General features: G+C 40.2%; 1 protein-coding gene across 1 annotated transcript; it reads right to left on the reverse strand.

Annotated features, from left to right (window-relative positions):
* Nucleotides 1-13,508: 13,508 nt before the first annotated feature.
* LOC130032479 (olfactory receptor 2A5-like) lies at nucleotides 13,509-14,441 on the reverse strand. The gene has a single exon (XM_056124036.1). It carries the CDS (start codon nucleotides 14,439-14,441, stop codon nucleotides 13,509-13,511), a length of 933 nt encoding a protein of 310 aa, XP_055980011.1.
* Between the last annotated feature and the right edge of the window lie 5,132 nt (nucleotides 14,442-19,573).

The following is a 19,573-nucleotide window of genomic DNA, read 5'->3' on the forward strand; positions in this document are numbered from 1 at the left end:
GAGAACGTTGGGATCGACATATCCATCCTGAGGAATTTGGTATGTGGGCAGGTGAATGTGGCTATCAAAGAGATCTGAGCAGAAGTCATGGATAATTTTCTCCACTGCCATTATGGAAGATGTCATAGATCCATCAGGACATCAGAGGGCAGTCATCTTATTCTTGTAGTTGGTTAGGGACAGGTGGGCATTGCGAATACTTTCTCCAGCTTCTGCCCCATTGGACAGCACTGATGCTCTTCTTTCTTTCAGGTCTTCCTTTATCGCCTATCTGCACTGCTTTGTGAGCTTGCATGTTAGCTTTTGGATAGCTGAGGCTCCCACCGAGCCATATTTGCTGAATGAGCTTGAGAGTTTCCAAATACAGGAGTCATTTTGTGGGTTTCTCTCAAAGTTCTTCACACAATCATGGAGGTGCTGAAGCAGTCGATCGTATTCCTTGTCTATGTAATTAATGATGGCATCTTCCCATGTTGCCAAAAGAGTGCCAAAGAGCTCCCAGTTGGTGGTGTTCTGGGAGTTCTCTTCTTAAACTTGACAGCCCTTTCTCTCCACTCCATGAAGTAGAATTTTGCATGAAGGAGACGGTGATCCAATCCCGTTTGGCATTTTGGGACAAGAGTGACATCGGTCAGGCAAAATTATCGATTGAATATGACGCAGTCAATTTTATTGTAGAACTGTCCACTGGGAGACTCAATGCTTAGATTCACTGGAACTGTGAGTTACCGTGCATGGTTTTGGTCGACATGATGAACTCAGACATTCTCTCACCCTGTTTCTTCTATTCTCGGCCATGGGTCCTGATATGCTGTTCTTCAGCTAATCTTCTCGGTCCTAATATTGGCATTAAAATCACCAACAATGATCTTGTAGAAGGTGTGGTCTTCTTTTTAGAACTTCTCCAGCTCCATGTAGAATTTCTCAATTTCTCCTTCATCATAGTTGGATTTTGGTGCATAGACGACGAAGATAGAAACTGCCGGCCGTGAGCCACATCTATTCAAGCGTAAGAATCCATTTGGGATGTTAGGCATTGAATGAATCAATGCTCATGGCCAAGTTCATGTTGATGGGGTTACTGACACCACCAACGCCTCTTTAGACGCATGTGAAACAGTTCTTCTCCAGTGTCAAAAGTGGCGTGATGTGGTTGATGCCTTCTTGTCTCGGTCAGACCAATGATGTTGTGCTTGATCTCTTGCGCTTGCACCAGCAGTTACTCAATGGATGCTTCTGATACCAGCATACGTGCGTTGAAAGTACAGACAGTCATTTTAGTCTTCGTTTTGGCAGCCTAGTTCGGCCTTTAGATTTTATCATCCTCTCCTTGCTCATCCTTCTTAATGCTGCTATATTGGGGACTCTTTGAGGTTCAATGAGGCCCGTTATTTTTTCTGTTTTTGGCATATCAAATATGCCACGGGTAGCTTGCCAGGCTCTGCTTTGCGGGCGGGATATTCTCAGTAGCTTGTCAGGTTCTATGAGAGGGAAGGAGGTTTTAGGGCAGCCTCTAATCACCTTTATAGGTGTTCCCATGGTTCACACCATATTTGAACCTCATCAAATATGGTTCATTACTTATGGAAAATGAGTATTAAGTGTCTTTCATGTGTCCAGAAAGTGGCCTGGAGCGTACCATTGGCTGGGTGTGGAGGTAGTGGAAGTAGTGGATGTGGATGTCAGCTGATGAGGTATATATCTGGCACCAAAGGGTGGGGCTTCTAGATGTGATCCCTGTGTCACCAGAGATTGGTAAAAGCAGACAGGGCAAGGAAGGGTGGGTCTTCTGTGTATAATCCATGTATCACTGGAGATTGGTAGAAGCAGGAATAGGATCTCTATATCTGGGTCCCGTTGATCCTGGAGTCCAAGGTCACAAAGTTCCACTTATCTGGTTCTGTGGGGCTTCTCTCATGCATGAGACTCGCCCAAGCATCCGGAAAGTGGCCTGGAGTGTGGCGGCAGCTAGGTAGTGTAGGTAGTGGAGAAATCAGAGTAGAATAAAATGAGAAAATGAGTATCAGGGGTACAGAATTTTTCTGGTAATATCCTAGAGCTGGAAGTAGAGTAAAATTCTTTAATTAAGCAATATTTTTCAGAGTGAAGAAACCTTTCTGGCAGGCACCACATCTCCTGGAGAATTCTCTGGGCCCCATACCAAGCCAATATTGGTGGGAGGTCCCATATGTGGAGTACCTGTTTTCTGCTTTCCCCAGATGGTATCCCAGTGACCAAGAGTTTCTACAAGCATGGCTCCGGTTTGTGGGCTCTAAGACTATTCTTCCAAACCTCAGAGGGGCTCTGGACCGGGCAGTTCCATCCTGGCTCCCAGTCAGCCCCTGATCCCAGAAATCACACCCTCAACCCACCCCCAGCGCCATCTTGCCGCACACAGCAGTGAAGAAACTGGACCGGTAGGCACCACAGCACCTTGAGAATTCTCAGGCCCCTTACCAAGCCGATGTCACCAGGAGGTCCCAGATGGGGCAGGTGCTCTCTCTTTGCATTCCCCAGATGGAATTCTGGTGACCATGACCTTCTAAAAGCATTGCTTCGGTGTTTGGGCACCAGGGGTATTCTTCCACCACACAGCCACGAACTCTCCTGATATGCAAAGTGAGAGATGAAAAGTAAATTAACTAGCATATGTCCTGGGAAGACAGGCTTGAATGGTGGTGGGAAAATTGAGCAAAATATAATGCCCACCGAAATGCATCTGTACTGCTCATTAAACTATGGTGCCATGCCGCCCTGGGAGGGGAAGGGTGTTTGTCCCTCCACCTTTTTCCCCTGATGGCAGTGACACAGTGATTGAAGCCGCTATCTTTCAGAGCCTAATGCAGCGCCAGGTATGTGACTGTAGTGACGAGGCACATGGGACCTCATGGTATGGGATTGGAACCGGCCCTTCTCCCCTCCCTGATGAGGCCCCAAGTTGCCAACCAAGAATGCCTCCTTGGCTCCTAATGGCCATGATGGACACCACCAGCTTTTAGCAGAAATGCACCTGGAATGTGCATTAAACTATAGAGCCGTGCCACCCCAGGGGGTGGGGGAAAGCGTGTTTGTCCCTCCGACATTTCCCTGTGGTGCGATGGCATTGTTGCATGGTGGCAACCATCTTTCAGAGCCTACTGGACAGCCAGGTATGAGTGACACCCACGAAAGCCTCCTCTGGCTCCTGAACCACCATGATCCTGGAGGCACACAAACCAATTTCAGAACCCAGTCGCTTTTGGCAGTAACCCCTCCAGATTTATTACTAGAATATCTAGATCCAAAATGGTGCCCTCTCAAGAAAATTGATGAACAATGGGAGGACAGAGCTACAGTGCAGTGCTTTTTTTAAAATTGTTTTTCACAGTGTAGTGCAGAAATTCTTTTTTTGGAGGATTTTTTAAAAAAAATATTAGGGAAACACCATGAGGTACAGTTGTAGACTTAAATTTTTTTGTGCTTCGGTTTCAGTTATACAATAATCAAGTACCCATCAGTCCACCAGTGCCCATTCTCCACCACCAATTATTCCAGTATCCCTCCCTCCACCCCATTCAACCCATCCCACCCTCCCTCTGTGGCAGGGCATTCCCGTTTGTTCTTTCTTTCCCTTTGGGTGCTGTGGTTTGCAAAAGAGGAATTGAGTGGCAATCATTTTAGGTCTATAGTCTGATTTCAGCATGCCTTTACCAAACTGGGAGGATGCTCCCACACCTTTATTTGGTGCTCCCTTTTCTCTCTGAACTGTCTTTTCCCCTAGCATGTGCGGCTGGCCTCCAAACCATGGAGTAAACCACCTGGTACTTAACTTGGCTATTCTTTGGTGTTAGTCTCCTATTTTGTTACTTTATGTTCCCCAGATGAATGCAATCTTACTATGTCTATCCCTCTCTTTCTGGCTCATTTCACTTAGCATGATACTTTCCATGTAGTACTACTTGTTTGTAAATTTTATGACTTCATCTTTTCTAACAGCTGCATAGTAATTCATTGTTTAGATATACCAAAGTTTCCTAAACCAGTCATCTGTTCTCGGGCATTCAGGTTTTTTTTAAATCTAGCTATTGTTAACAGTGCTGCAATGAACAAACAAGTGTAGATGTCACTTCGACTATACTTTTTTGCCTCTTTGCGATATATTCCCAGGAGTGGTATTGCTGGGTCAAATGAGAGCTCAGTTTCGAATATTTTGAGAATCGTCAGTACTGTTTTCCAAAAGAGCTGAAGGAGTCGGCATTACCACCAGCAGTGAAGGAGGGTCCCTAACTTGCCAAATCCGCACCAACACTGGTTGCTTTTGTTCTTTTGGATGTGGGCAAGTCTCTGTGGTATGAGATGATATCTCATTGTTGTTTTTGATTTACATCTCCCTGGTGATTAATGAAAGATGTATAGTATTTTCTCATGTGCCTTTTAGCTATTCAGATTTCTTCTTGAGAAAGTTTCTCTTCATTTCGTCGCCCCATTTTTTGATGGGGTAGGATGTTTTCTTCTTGTGGAGTTCAACAAGTACTTTGTATATCCTTAATATCAACCCCTTATCATATATGTATTTGGCTAATATCCTTTCCCATTCTGTAGATTGTCTTTGAGTTTTGGTCACTCTTTCTTTGTAGGTGTAGAAGCTTTAGTTTAAGATAGTTCCATTTGTCTATCTCTGTTTCCACTTGCCTGGCCAGTGGTGTGACATCTTTGAATATACCATTAGCTCAATGTTGTGGACGGATTTGCCAACCTTGTCTTCAATGTACTTTATGGATTCCGATCTGATGTTGAGGTCTTTAATCCATTTAGATCTTTCTTTTATACATGGTGTTATGCAGATATGTGACCCCATTTTTTTTGCATGTAGCCGTCCAGTTTTGCCAGCACAATTTGTTAAAGAGGCTTTCCTTGCTCCACTTCACATTTTTTGCCCCCTTATGAAAGATCAGATGATCATATGCTTGGTGGAAGATGTCTGTATATTCAACCCTGTTCTATTGGTCTATGTCTCTATATTTGTTCCAGAACCATGTTTTTTAAAATTATTACTGCTCTATAGTGGAGTTTGAGGTTTGGGACATTGATTCCTATCATTTTCTTTTCCCCAAGAGTTGCTTTAGCTATTTGTGGAGGCTTATTGTTCTATATGAATTTCAGAAATGTTTGCTCATTTATTTGAAGAATGACCTGTGTATCATAATAGGGATCGCATTGAATTTGTACAGTGCTTTGGGAAGTATTTCCATTTTGACAATGTTAATTCTCCCCATCCGCGAGCAGAGGATATTTTTCCATTTCCTCGTGTCCTCTTTTATTTCCTGAAGTAGTGTTTTGTAGTTTTCTTTATACAGGTCCTTTACTCCCATAGTTAAGCTAATTACTAGTTAGTTGATTTTCTGGGGCACAATTGTGAACGGGATTTTTTTTTTTCATGTCAATTTCTTCTCTCTCACTATTTGTGTTGAGGAAAGCCATGGACTTTTTGGTATAGATTTTATAGCCTGAAACTTTACTATACAAATCTATTATTTCTAGGAGTTTCTTGGTAGAGATTTTAGGATTCTCAAAGTATAGTATCATATCATCTGCGAATAGAGAGGGCTTGATTTCTTCCTTTCTTACCTGAATACTCTTAATATCTTTTCCTGCCTAATCGCTACTGCAAGTACTTCCAGTACTATTTTGAACAGTAGTAGAGAAAGTGGGCATCCTTGTCTCATCCCTGACCTTAGGGGTAAGGCTCTCTGTTTTTCCCCATTGAGGATGATGCTTGCCGTAGGCTTGTGGTAGATGGCTTTAACTATATTGAAGAAACTCTGCTCTATCCCCATTTCTGTGAGGACTTTCATCATAAATGAATGTTGGATCTTGTCAAATGCTTTTTCTGCATCTATTCATATGATCACATAATTGTTATCTTTTCTTTTGTTGGCATGATGTATTATGTTGATTGATTTCTGAATATCGCCCAACCTGCCTATTGTCTGTCATCTACAAGTTGTTCACTTGAGTCATCCTAAATAGAATTGGTAGAACACTAGACGAAGGACAACCACGCGAGCAAGCTGGTTTCCGCAAAGGATTCAGCACCATCGACCATATCCACACGATAACCAAGCTCTTTGAGGTTTCTTGGGAATTCAAGATGCCACTCTGTTTAACGTTCATTGATTTAAAGAAGGCCTTTGATTCTGTTGAGATGGAAGCGGTCATTGAAGCCCTAGCCAATCAGGGCATTCAAGCCCAATACATCAGGATCCTCTGTGAGCTGTATTGCGAATTCACTACCAGGATCTCACCATTCTACAAAGAAGTGATCGTTGATGTCAAGAGAGGGGTGCAGCAGGGTGATACCATTTCACCGAAACTCTTCAGTGCCACCCTCGAGAACATCATGCGACGACTGGAATGGGAAGGAATGGGAGTGAAGATAGATGGTCGGCAACTACACCACCTCCGCTTTGCTGATGACATTGTTTTAATAACACCAAACATCAGCCAAGCGGCACAAATGCTGGCCGACTTTGACCGTGAGTGTGGAAAGGTAGGACTACAGCTGAATCTTACGAAGACAATGTTTATGAGAAACAGCCTCGTTCCTGATGCCCCATTCGCTCTCAATGGAACGACCATCTCCGAATGCAACAGCTATGTGTACCTAGGTCGAGAGGTCAACATGACAAATGACCTGGCACCCGAGCTGCGCAGGAGGAAGAGAGTGGCTTGGAACGCCTTCAAGAACGTCGAAGAAATAGCTAAGAGGAAGAAGAACCTCCGGCTCCGGGCACATCTCTTTGATTCCACTGTTCTTCCTGCATTAACATATGCCTCAGAGACCTGGGCCCTACGCAAACAAGATGAGAATGCTATTCAGGTCTCCCAAAGAAGAATAGAAAGAGCTATGCTTGGAATATCATGTTTCACTCAAATGAGAGAAAGAATCCGGAGTTCTGACATCTGTCGACGATTAAAAATCAAGGACGCTCTCTCATTTGCAAAGGTGTCGAAAATCAGATGTGCTGGTCACGTAATGAGATTTAAAGATGGCTGCTGGACTAGAGCTGTTACTGACTGGATTCCACAGGATGTCAAAAGACCCTGTGGCCGCCCACCTACCAGATGGTCAGACTTCTTCGCCAAGATCATGAACGATTGGTTTGAGGCCCTTCATGTTCCCGGAGCGAACAGATGCCATTGGGCTACACTGGCACGCGACAGGGACAGATGGAGATGTTACTGATGCCCGCTCGAGCAAATCCACGACTAACGGGAAGTTAAGTGATTAAGTGATTAAGTGATTTCTGAATGGTATACCTTCCTTGCATAGCAGGATAAATTCGACTTCATCATGGTGTATGAACTTTTTGATGAGTTCTGAAACCAAGCCTACTTCTAAAGAGGCCACACCCCTACAGGAACTGGTGTGTGGGGTGGTAAAGGCTGGGCAGGGAAGAAGACGGGCACAGCATTGGGGACGAAGAGGAAGAGGCAGAGGCTCTGTGCTGCTTTTGTCCCAGGGTCCTAGAGGACGCTGGGGACACTTAGTGCAGTGCTTTTTAATTTATTGAATCACTGTGAGAACAGTCAACGAAGACTTTCAGTTTAACTCTTGGTCGGTAATACAATAATAAAACACCCATCCCTTCACCAGTAAACATTACCAAGAACCCAGTATACGCCCTCTCCCACCTCTCCCCAAGCCTGTGTGGCAGATTTCCACTTTACTCTCGCTCTGTGTTGATCACATTCAATATTACGACAAAATACCCATCATTATTATTTGGACTTTTCTCCAACAATCAGACTTGTGAAAAAGACATTATTAGATAATTTGTTTTCTTTGCTTATTATGAAGAGCATATGATCCTTCCTCTACTCCAACAACTATTTATTGGAATCTGTCTCCTACCATGAGGTAAGTTCCCTCTAATAGAGCAGTAGACTAAATTCTGGAAGATGTAGAGTAAGTCACATCAGTCTCCTGGAATTTCACTGTAACTATTTTCACTTCCTGAACTCTAAAAGAAGATTGAACCAGACTAGTCATTTGAAATGGTTTTATCTGTGCAAAGAATTTTAATCAAACTCTTGAGCATAAGATCATATTAAAAGCAAGCAAATATACTCCTGACCTGGTTAGGGATTCATTTCTTGCCTAATAAAAACTTTTATTTAAAACGTGTTTTTAAAATAAATTTTGGAGCAATAGCACAGCAGTAGGGCGTTTGCCTTGCATGCAGCCAATGTGGCCAACTCGAGTTCGATTCCTCTGCCCCTCCCGGAGAGCCCGGCAAGCTACCAAGAGAATCTCGCCTGCACAGCAGACCCTGGCAACCTACCCGTGATGTATTCAATCATGCCAAAACACAGTAACAACAAGTCTCATGATGGAGACGTTACTGGGCCCGCTCGAGCAAATCGATGAATAACGGGAGGACAGTGACTGTATTAAGAACAGAAATATTTTTCAGAGATTGCTGTGGTGTATGCTGAATGGATACCTCGACCAAGTGAGGAAATGCTCCTGTTATTCTTTTATTTCTAGAGTTGACACACATAGAATTGAATTTACTGATAAGGTGATGTTTTGGTCAATCACCAGGTGTGTACTTTTTTTTTTATCATTGCTATCATGATTTAACTATGTCATTTGAAATCATAACTCTCATGATATGTGATCTAAAATCAAGAAATGCAGAAATGTTATAGACAATGGGACAATGAAGTTGCAGGATACAACAATAACAACTAAAGCCATACATAATCATGTTCCTTGGTCCTCAACCCAAAGAACTGAAAAACCTTAATTCAGGACACTGTGACTTAAACATATGCTGCCATTTTATTCATAATATTTACTATCGTAAGTAATAAATGCCTTTCAATAGATGAATTGACAGATGAACTGTGACATATCCATACATAAAATATAATTCAGCAGTGTAAGAAAATGGGTCTGTGGTCACAAAAGAAAATGGAGATATCTTAAGTTCATATTTCTATGTTCAAAAAGTCAATATGAAAATACTCCAGATTGTATTACTTTTAAGATTAATTTCAGAGTAAGGGAAAAAAATCTTTTGGGATACTTAAAAGGTCAGGGATTGTTAGGAGTATGGGAGAAAGAGACATGACACTATATGTTTGTCAACTCATATGGCAGAGACAACATAGAAACAAATTCCTACGCTATATACCTTAATTATTAATAGTACATTAATATTCAGTTATCAAATTTAGCAAATGCGCCACACACAATGTAAAATATTAATAAAAGTATAAGGTGAGAGGAAGGATGAAATTGTCTATAACTCACTGGATTTTATACTCGACTTTTCTGTAAATCCAAAATTGCACTAAAAATAAAGACATTGGGGCTGGAGAGACAGCACAGAGGGTAGGGCGTTTGCCTTGCATGCGGCCAACCTGGATTCGAATCCCAGCATCACATATGGTCCCCTGAGCACCGCCAGGAGTAACTCCGGAGTGCAGAGACAGGAGTAACCCCTGTGCACCGCCAGATGTTACCCAAAAAGAAAAAAATAAGGCCATTAAAAAAAAGGAGACGTTATGACTTAGCTGATAAAATTTAGATATAATTAATTAAATGTGTTTTTTAGATATAATTCATAATAAAATCATTTTAAGACTAAATGAAGTTATTTACTAAAACCTGTTAAAAAGCAGCTTTTATTGATTTCATACAGTGATAGAATGAGAATTGCTCTGTTATTTTACACAGAAGAAATTTTATACTCATGTAAATTACACTCTGTGAATTATTTCAAAACTACCTAACATCTCTTGCATGATATCCAGACAATTTTGAAACAATGGGTTCATACAGTAAAAATATTTGTGGTAAAAGTTATTTAGAAATCTATACAATTGAACCAGTCTTGAAGTAATGGCAATATGATAGCCCATAGATGAATATAAAGTTAAGTCAAGGCCCAAGTACTAATTTTTGAGACCATCAAAATATCTTTCAAGTGCAAATAATTTTCCTTATTACAGCATAATTTAACATATGTTTTAAGCTTTTTAAAATAAATCACTTAAATCACTTAACTTCCCGTTAGTCGTCGATTTGCTCGAGCGGGCACCAGTAACGTCTCCATTTGGCCCTGTCGCGTGCTAGTGTAGCCCAATGGCATCTGTTCGCTCCGGGAACATGAAGGGCCTCAAACCGATCGTTCATGATCTTGACGAAAAAGTCTGACCATCTGGTAGGTGGGCGACCACGCGGTCTTTTGACATCCCGTGGAATCCAGTCGGTAACAGCTCTAGTCCAGCGGTCGTCTTTAAATCTCATTATGTGACCAGCCCATCTGATTTTCGACAACTTGGCAAATGAGACAGCGTCCCTGATTCTTGTTCGTCGATGGATGTCAGAACTCCGGATTCTTTCTCTCATTTGAGTGAAACGTGATATTCCGAGCATAGCTCTTTCTATTCTTCTTTGGGAGACCTGAATAGCGTTCTCATCTTGTTTGCGTAGGGCCCAGGTCTCTGAGGCATATGTTAATGCAGGAAGAACAGTGGAATCAAAGAGATGTGCCCGGAGCCGGAGGTTCTTCTTCCTCTTAGCTATTTCTTCGACGTTCTTGAAGGCGTTCCAAGCCTCTCTCTTCCTCCTGCACAGCTCGGGTGCCAGGTCATTTGTCATGTTGACCTCTTGACCTAGTTACACATAGCTGTTGCATTCGGAGATGGTCGTTCCATTGAGAGCGAATGGGGCATCAGGAACGAGGCTGTTTCTCACAAACATTGTCTTCGTAAGATTCAGCTGTAGTTCTACTTTTCCACACTCACGGTCAAAGTCGGCCAGCATTTGTGCCGCTTGGCTGATGTTTGGTGTTATTAAAACAATGTCATCAGCAAAGCGGAGGTGGTGTAGTTGCCGACCATCTATCTTCACTCCCATTCCTTCCCATTCCAGTCATCGCATGATGTTCTCGAGGGTGGCACTGAAGAGTTTCGGTGAAATGGTATCACTCTGCCGCACCCCTCTCTTGACATCAACGATCACTTCTTTGTAGAATGGTGAGATCCTGGTAGTGAATCTGCAATACAGCTCAGGATCCTGATGTATTGGGCTTGAATGCCCTGATTGGCTAGGGCTTCAATGACCGCTTCCATCTCAACAGAATCAAAGGCCTTCTTTAAATCAATGAACGTTAAACAGAGTGGCATCTTGAACTCCCGAGAAACCTCAATGAGCTTGGTTATCGTGTGGATATGGTCAATGGTGCTGAATCCTTTGCGGAAACCAGCTTGCTCGCATGGTTGTCCTTCATCTAGTGTTCTGCCAATTCTATTTAGGATGACTCGAGTGAACAACTTGTAGATGAGAGACAATAGGCAGATTGGGCGATAGTTGCCAATGTCATGGATGTCTCCCTTCTTGAACAGTAGTATGGTCCTGCTGATTTTCCACTGGGACGGAACCTTGCATTCAGACAGGTAGCATGTGAAGAGCCGAGCCAGTGTATTGATGAGTACTGACGGCAGGTTCTTCAGCTGTTCAGGTCTGACCTTGTCTGTGCCGGGTGCTGTTTGTTTCTTTACCGACGAAATGGCGTGTCGGATTTCGGAAGGGAGAACGTTGGGAACGACATATTCATCCTGTGGAATTTGGTATGTCGGCAAGTGGACATGGCTATCGAAGAGATTTGAGTAGAAGTCATGGATAATCTTCTGCATTGCCGTTCTGGAGGATGTGATGGATCCATCAGGACGTAGGAGGGCAGTCATCTTGGTCTTCTGGTTGGCGAAGGACAGGCGGGCATTACGAATACTTTTCCCGGCTTCTGCCGCATCTACCAGTACTTCTGCTCTTCTCTCTTTGAGGTCTTCCTTGATCGCATCTCTGCACTGCTTTGCGAACTCGGACATTAGCATGCGCCAAACCACGCTGGCGAATTAACTCAAGAGTTTTCGAAGATAGGCGATTTTTTGTGGCTATCTCTCTCTTGGCGTTCCTCGCACATTCATGGAGGTGCTGAACCAGTCGATCGTATTCCTCGTCAATGTTGTCAACAATGGCATCTTCCCATGTTGCCGCAATAGTACCAAAGAGTTCCCAGTTGGTGGTCATTCTGGGAGTTCTCTTTTTGAACTTTGCCGCCCTTTCTCCCTGCTCTGTGAAGTAGAATTTTGCACGAAGGAGACGGTGGTCCGATTCCGTTCGAAATTTTGGGACAACAACGACATCAGTCAGGCAAAACCGTCGATTGAATATGATGTGGTCTATTTCGTTGTGGAATCGTCCACCGGGAGACTCCCATGTCCATCGTTTAGATTCTGCCTTCTGGAACTGTGAGTTACCATGAATGGTCTTGGTCGACATGATGAACTCAGACAGTCTCTCACCCTGTTCGTTCCATTCTAGGCCATGGGTCCCGATGTGAAGTTCTTCAGCTGATCTTCTCGGTCCTATCTTGGCATTAAAATCACCCACAATGATCTTGTAGAAGGTGTGGTCTTCTTTATAGAACTTCTCTAGCTCCATGTATAACTTCTCGATTTCTCTTTCATCATAATGAGATGTTGGTGTTTAAAATTTATTTTAAAATAAATTTTGGGTTTTTATATAATTAAACAAGTTTTTAATAATTTTCACAACTTTTCATCACTTACTCTGTCATTAATTCAAACAGAATTTAGAGCTTCCTAATAATTTATTTGACGTTACTATTTCTGAGGAAAAAGCATATTTCTTAGCATTTTAAATCTATATTGAAGTTGTGCTCTTGTACAGCTAAATCATGCAACACTTATTATAATTGTGAAACCAGGAAAGACTGTGTTATCTACATACCATTTCCTTCAGTGTTCTGTTAGTCAACACTAAATATGTTTCTGTGATAAGACACCTACGGAATTCCATGGATGGTTTTCTTTTCTTTGGTCATTAGGAAGAAATGGAAGTTGGTAATTTTCCCTTGATCATAGCACAGTGGACTAGGGAAGTGATACAGAGAGAAGGTGACAAACCATGATTTTCTCTTTCCACTAAACTGTATTTGTTCTGGGCTGGAGCAATAGCACAGAGGTAGGACGTTTGCCTTGCAAGTGGCCAACATGGCTGACCCGAGTTCGATTCCTCTGCCCCTCTCGGAGAGCCTGGCAAGCTACCGAGAGTATCTCGCCCTCACGGCAGAGCCTGGCAAGCTACCTGTGATGTACTCTATATGCCAAACACAGTAACAAAGTCTCACAATGTTACTTGGCCTGCTTGAGCAAATCGATGAACAACGGGAGGACCGTGACCATGACCATGTATTTGTTCTTTAAGCTGTGCTTCTCAAAGTCTAGAAATCTCTCAGATGGTTTCTGGTGTTCTCATTAGAGCTATTTGGTTATTAACAAAAAAACAAGTCTGTGATTTCCTCTTGAAGACTCCGCTGATGTTTCTCTTAGATAATACTTGATTTTAAACTAATCTTCTCCTCGAATTGAGTTGTATTGCTCCAGCAAATATCATGCAGGGATAAAACCTTAAGAAAATTTACTTTACTTTATGATGCCCTCTGTTTCTGGAATACTTTCTTGAAGGCAGCCTTCACCTGCGCATTTCTTAGACTGTAGACAATAGGGTTCAGAAACGGATTGAAGAGGGTATAAAACAAGAAAATGATTTTCTTCTGCTCATCTTGCTGACCATTGTCTGGGACCAGATACACTGTCATGCCTATTCCAAAGTAGAACCCAACCACGCAGAAATGGGAGGAACAGGTGGAGAAAGCTTTCTTGCGACCCTCCTTTGACTGGATCTTTAGGATGGCCCAGAGGATTCGCATATAGGAAAAAAGCATTAAGGAAAGAGGTCCAACTAAGATGAATGCACTGCCAGCAAAGACATAGATTTTGTTCATCCATGTATCACCACAGGCCACTTTTAGGACAGACAGGACTTCACACAAGAAGTGGTTTACTTCCGGGGACCCACAGAAGGAAACTCTCAGAAAAAAAATTAAATTTCCAACAGCCAAAGAAAAACCACAGGACCAGGAAATGATGGCCAGGACCTTACACTTTGTCCAGCTCATGATGACAGTGTATTGGAGAGGGTGGCAGATAGCCACATACCTATCATAGGACATCACCACCAAGATTATGGACTCTGTGGAAGCAAAACCCACATATAAGACCATCTCCATAGTACACGTGACAAAGGAGATAGTTTTCTTGTGTCTTATAAGGTTCTCCAGCATTTGGGGCAAATTGCTGGATGCGTACGATATGTCAATGACGGCCAGGTGAGACAGGAAAAAGTACATGGGCGAGTGCAGCCTGGGGTCCAGCCAAATGAGTGCCAAGATCATGCCATTCGCCAACAAATTTGACATGTATAACAGGCAACAGATACAGATGAAGACCACTTCTAGTTTTGCACTGAGCTGGAATCCCACCAGGATGAAATCTGGGAACCATGACTGGTTGCCTCCCATTCCTGAATGACAGTGTAAGCTCTCAAGTGTGACAGAATGGTCAGTCTGGAGATGAATGAGAATCAGAGTTATTTATGTTAAAGCAAACTCTGAAGATGCTTACTGAATAATGCTTAGCTCTAATTTTAACCACCATTTTCTTTTATTTTGGCTGCCATTTAAAAATAACTTTATTATATTTATTATATTTACCATATCACTACAGACATAAGCAATCTGTAAACATCTTACTAAATTGTTTTTCAACTTTGTTTTATCATGCCTTTTACTTTGTATGCAAATATTCTAAGGTATTTTTTTGGGGAAGGCCTATATTTGGCATTGCTCCTGGAAACATACATTTTTCCAGGATTAAAACTAAATTGATTGCATGCAAGCCAAGGCCTTACCTGATAGACTATCTCTTTGGCCAGATATTCTAAGGTTTTGAAACATAAAGAGTAAAGTTAAATCATAACACTGCTTTATATTTTATTACATTTTTTCCAAAACCAAAGATATTGACTTTTTTTATTCTCAGGATAACTACCTAAACAAAAACTAAAACGACATTATTTTTAATTTTATATAAAGTTTTTTCTTCCTCTCTGATTGGAAATTTAGTACAATATGATAATTTTAATCTCCTCTAATATATTGACTCAGATTTTCTTTGCCATAATATAGATTCTACATAGTGGAGATAAAAATTCAACTTTCAGTATGTTCTTTTAAATTTATATTTCATTGATTGTTCACATTTATATCAAGGTAGAGCTTATTGTTAAGATGAGGGTAGCTATATTTTATGCTATCATTAATATGAATACAAAAATAAATGAATACAAGAAACATTATGGTCATTGTTCTACATTTCTGCCATTGTGACCAAGGAATTTTTCTGTTTCCTCAAGTCCACAGGTATGAAGTAGTTGAAAATTATTGTTTGAATCCAAAAGATTGATCAGTACTTCTTACTACCAGTGCCTCAAATAAGACTAGGGAGAAGTAGCTATGTCAACATCAACTTTTTAGGATTATCTTTTTAGGAATCTTTTCATATGTTATTTAAGACTAAAATACACACACTTCCCTTTGGCTTCAAACACTATTTAATTTTTATTTTCAATGTGTGATCCAAGAAGAATTTCTGATTCCTAGATAATGGTAAACACAGTAACAACATGTCTAACAATGGAGACGGTTACTGGTGCCCGCTCGAGTAAATTAATAAACAATGGGAGGTCAGCGCTACGGTGCTTTAATTTAAAAATGTGGAAAAAATACTGTCTCCAGCCAGATTATCATTCAGGTTTGAAGGAACAAATCAGAGCTTTATGGACAGGCAACAGCTTAGGGAATTCATAGACTCGAAGGCAGTTTTATAGCACTGTAGTACTGTCCTCCCATTGTTCATCAATTAGCTCGAGCGGGCACCAGTAACGTCTCTATTGTGAGACTTGCTGTTACTGTTTTTGGCATATCAAATACCCAGGCTCTGCCATGCGGGTGGGATACACTTGGTAGCTTGCCGAGCTCTCTGACAGGGACGGAAATCAACCAGGATTGACTGTGCAAGGCAAACGCCCTACACGCTGTGCCATTGCTCCAGCCCTCTGCAGAAACCAGATTTTTAAGAATTTGTAAAAGAGCTTCTCTAAAGTCCAAGAGAAGCTTCCCAACTTGTGGCATTGAGTATGGCATTCTCCATGTGCATACATTTGCCCACTATGTGATTAAGAAATGTAAATTTACTCCTATTTTGCTAAGGGAATTTATCCTGTGTCAAGAATGAATTAATGTCTGATTTATATTGGTTAAAAAGCACTAAAAGATCGAGTGTCACGAATTCACTTTTACTTTTTTATTTTCTAATAATTCCATTTGCCTTTAATTTTTGTTGGAGCAATTAATATGAAATAAGCTTATTATATGCCTTTCAAGCGGGCAAGCTGGGGATATGGGTGGAGGAAGGGGCACGTTGGTGGTGAAATTGGTGTTAGAATATTGTATTCTTGAAACAAATGGATTATGAACAATGGTGTAAATCATGATGTCTTAATAAAATTCAAAGAAACACACGAAAAAGTTCTGCAATAGAACAAAATAATAAAATAAAATAAACATGTTATTCTATAGTAGCCCCTCATTTCATTTAGTTTCAACTATTCAAAGTCTTGTTTCTCTACCCAGTGCTAGTCTGAAAATAGTATGCAAAGTAAGATATTAGGAGAGAGAGTGAAAAGAGAGAGTTATATTGACTAACACTCATTATAGTATATCATTATTGCTCCAATGTATTAGTTGTTTTTGTCCAACTCTTACTATGTATTTATAATAAAATTCTATCAAAGCTATTCATGTTTAAAATATATATTATATATAATTAGTGTAGTTCTGTCTGTGAGTTCAGGCATCCACTTGAGGCTTGAGTTCATAGAGGGTAAGGCAGGGAAACTGTGGGGCATAAGAAGCTTACGCAAGCATAAGCTGTAAAGCAGAAATATCTTGATCTGAAAAATATGTAAGGATCATTCAAGAATTCAATTATGGGGCCAGAGATATAGTGGGTAGGGCACATGCTCTGCATGCCACTGACCTGAGTTCAAACCTGGAATCCCATATGTTTCCCTGAGACCATCAGGAATAAACCCTGAGTGCAGAGGCAGGAGGAAGGCTGACCAAAGCTGAGTATGATCCAAAAACAAAAACAAAGAATTTTAGTGTGGTTGATCATCAGCCTATGAAGAAGACCTTCTTTCTGCTTCTTGTTGTTGTTATAACAGAATTAAGCCATACATACTTATTGTATTTTATTGGATGTACTTGGAGATAACTGTGTCCTATAAAACTATTGCTTCAATCTATGTCATGCATGAGTCTGTTACTTTGCAAAAGTTCCCACCACCCAGAGTGACTTTTTGTATGGGAAGAATTAAAGTAGACTTATAGGGTGAGATTTTTGAGACACCTACGAAATGTATAGGGTTTGGTGGTGATAACAGTAGATTTTATTTTCTCACTATGTATAGTTGTTTAATATTCAAGATAAAAATCAAACATGAAATGGTACATGATCCTGTTGTACCTCTTTACTGAGATGACTCCTTTAATTCAAAAGTTTCAGGAGTAACATTTCATGTTCATGCCTATGTCTCCTCCTACAATAGTATAATTCTAGATGAAAGGAATGTCAACATATCTCTGCTAAATGTAAGCACATATAATGTATATTTTATATATATACATATTATAATGTATATTTTATATATATACATATTAGCATATATACCAGGTTATCTATTGGTATTACCTTCTGCCCATAACAAAAAAACTTTTTTAAGGTTCAAAAAATTGAAATAAATAAATTGTGTTATTGAATCCTTAAAAATATTACTGTTTATAAGTTTGAGTACTTTCTAATCTCTCTCTATGCGAGTAGTTTTTATGTATGCTTTCTATAATCAGCTTCTATCTATTGATCAAGAGGTGAGATTTACTCCCTCACTACAATTAAAAATGTGAAAGTTGCTTTACAGAAAATGCTATTAGCAGTTTATGTAGTCTAGATACAGTGATTCTATAGTGATTCTTGACTACTCTTGAAGTTGAGTACAGAATCAAAATGTCAAAAATGGCAACATATGCGTTAACTTATGTCTTATACCTCTTTTGAAATGATACATTTATGCAAGTTTCAGAAAAAGGGTTAATTAAAAAAGAATTTATAGAAAATTAAAACACAAGTGATTTTCTAAAAACATGAAGATAAGCATTTTTAATTTTTTCTAGACACCAGCTTATGTGAGACATCGATTTTGAAATCAGGGTTTATTATAATCTGTCTGAAGCAAATTTGAGAGACATTTATAGTATTCCGTTTCTATAAACATGATCACATTAGGAAAGGTTCATATAAATGAGCATTAAGTTAGTAACATTAAGTACTGCACCTATGATATCTACAATAGAGCACGCAAATAGGTATATTCACCTATTGATGTTTTAGAGATCATATTGTAGGGTTTGAATTAGTAAACCATTTTGTATTTCCATTTCTGTAATTTTTATTTTAATTGAGATACTATAAAAATAATTGTAGTGATAACATCAGATCTTGTAAATAATAGAATACTGTAATAGTGAATAAAATTTTAAGATAACCTAAAAGAAATTTCCTCTTTCCAATGGTGTCAGTAAAATATTAGCAGGATATAAAATAGAAACATTAATTTTCTGTCAGCATGAACAATTTTCTAGCTAGGTAGTCCTGCAATGGAACTAGGAAATTTCTACTAACTCATTCTTCAGTTAATAGTGATGGCCCTCATTATATTGTATTTTGTGATAGAATTTGTACTAATACAGTGATTTATGCGTTTAATCATTAGCAAGAATTTATGATAGCTTATGAAATTTCAATAATACGTTACTCTGGTAAACTTACCTTTTCACTGATCAGCAAGAAAGGACTTTTCTGCTACTGTTTTGAGATTGTTCTTTTCCAGTAACAGGTGATTCTATCAATATCTTCATCTGTGTTAAGAAGACAAGTTTTTCCCATTCATTTTGCCCTATCACTGCCTTTATTTAGAGGTAATGCTTACGTGGACAGTCTTCCCTACTATTATATTCTTTGCCAAACAATAGGATTGGTATAATTTCAATGACCATCACTCCATGACACTGTAGATTGGACAAGAGACTCAAGGGATCAGAAATTCTTGCCACAGCTCAGCAGGCAGAAGCTTCCAAATCTGGCTTGAGGATGGATTCCATCTATCTGTCAGATTCTCTTTGGTCAGGGGTGGGGGACTCAGGATAGTTCACCCAGGAAAGTCCTTCCTCTCCACAAAGGAGCCATGCAAATTTCTGCTAACACCTTGTTCTGCCTCTGTTGAAAATCAACTGAGTGCAAATAAGTCTCTGCTATAACAGAAATAAACAATGGGCTTTTCTGAGAAATCTCTTTTATCATGACACTTCAAAAATGAGTGGCAAAAATGAGCACTAAGATACCAATTCAGAGGATTTTGATCTTGTGTCCAGAGCAGTTATTATTGCTGATGGTGTTCAACAGATTCAGGAGTTCTAAATTGCACCATTAGAAGTAAAGTTTTTATTGAAATTCTGCTAAGAACATTTGCTAATAT

Source organism: Sorex fumeus, unplaced genomic scaffold, assembly GCF_029834395.1.
Source record: "Sorex fumeus unplaced genomic scaffold, SorFum_2.1 ptg000048l, whole genome shotgun sequence".
Taxonomy (NCBI): Eukaryota; Metazoa; Chordata; class Mammalia; order Eulipotyphla; family Soricidae; genus Sorex; species Sorex fumeus.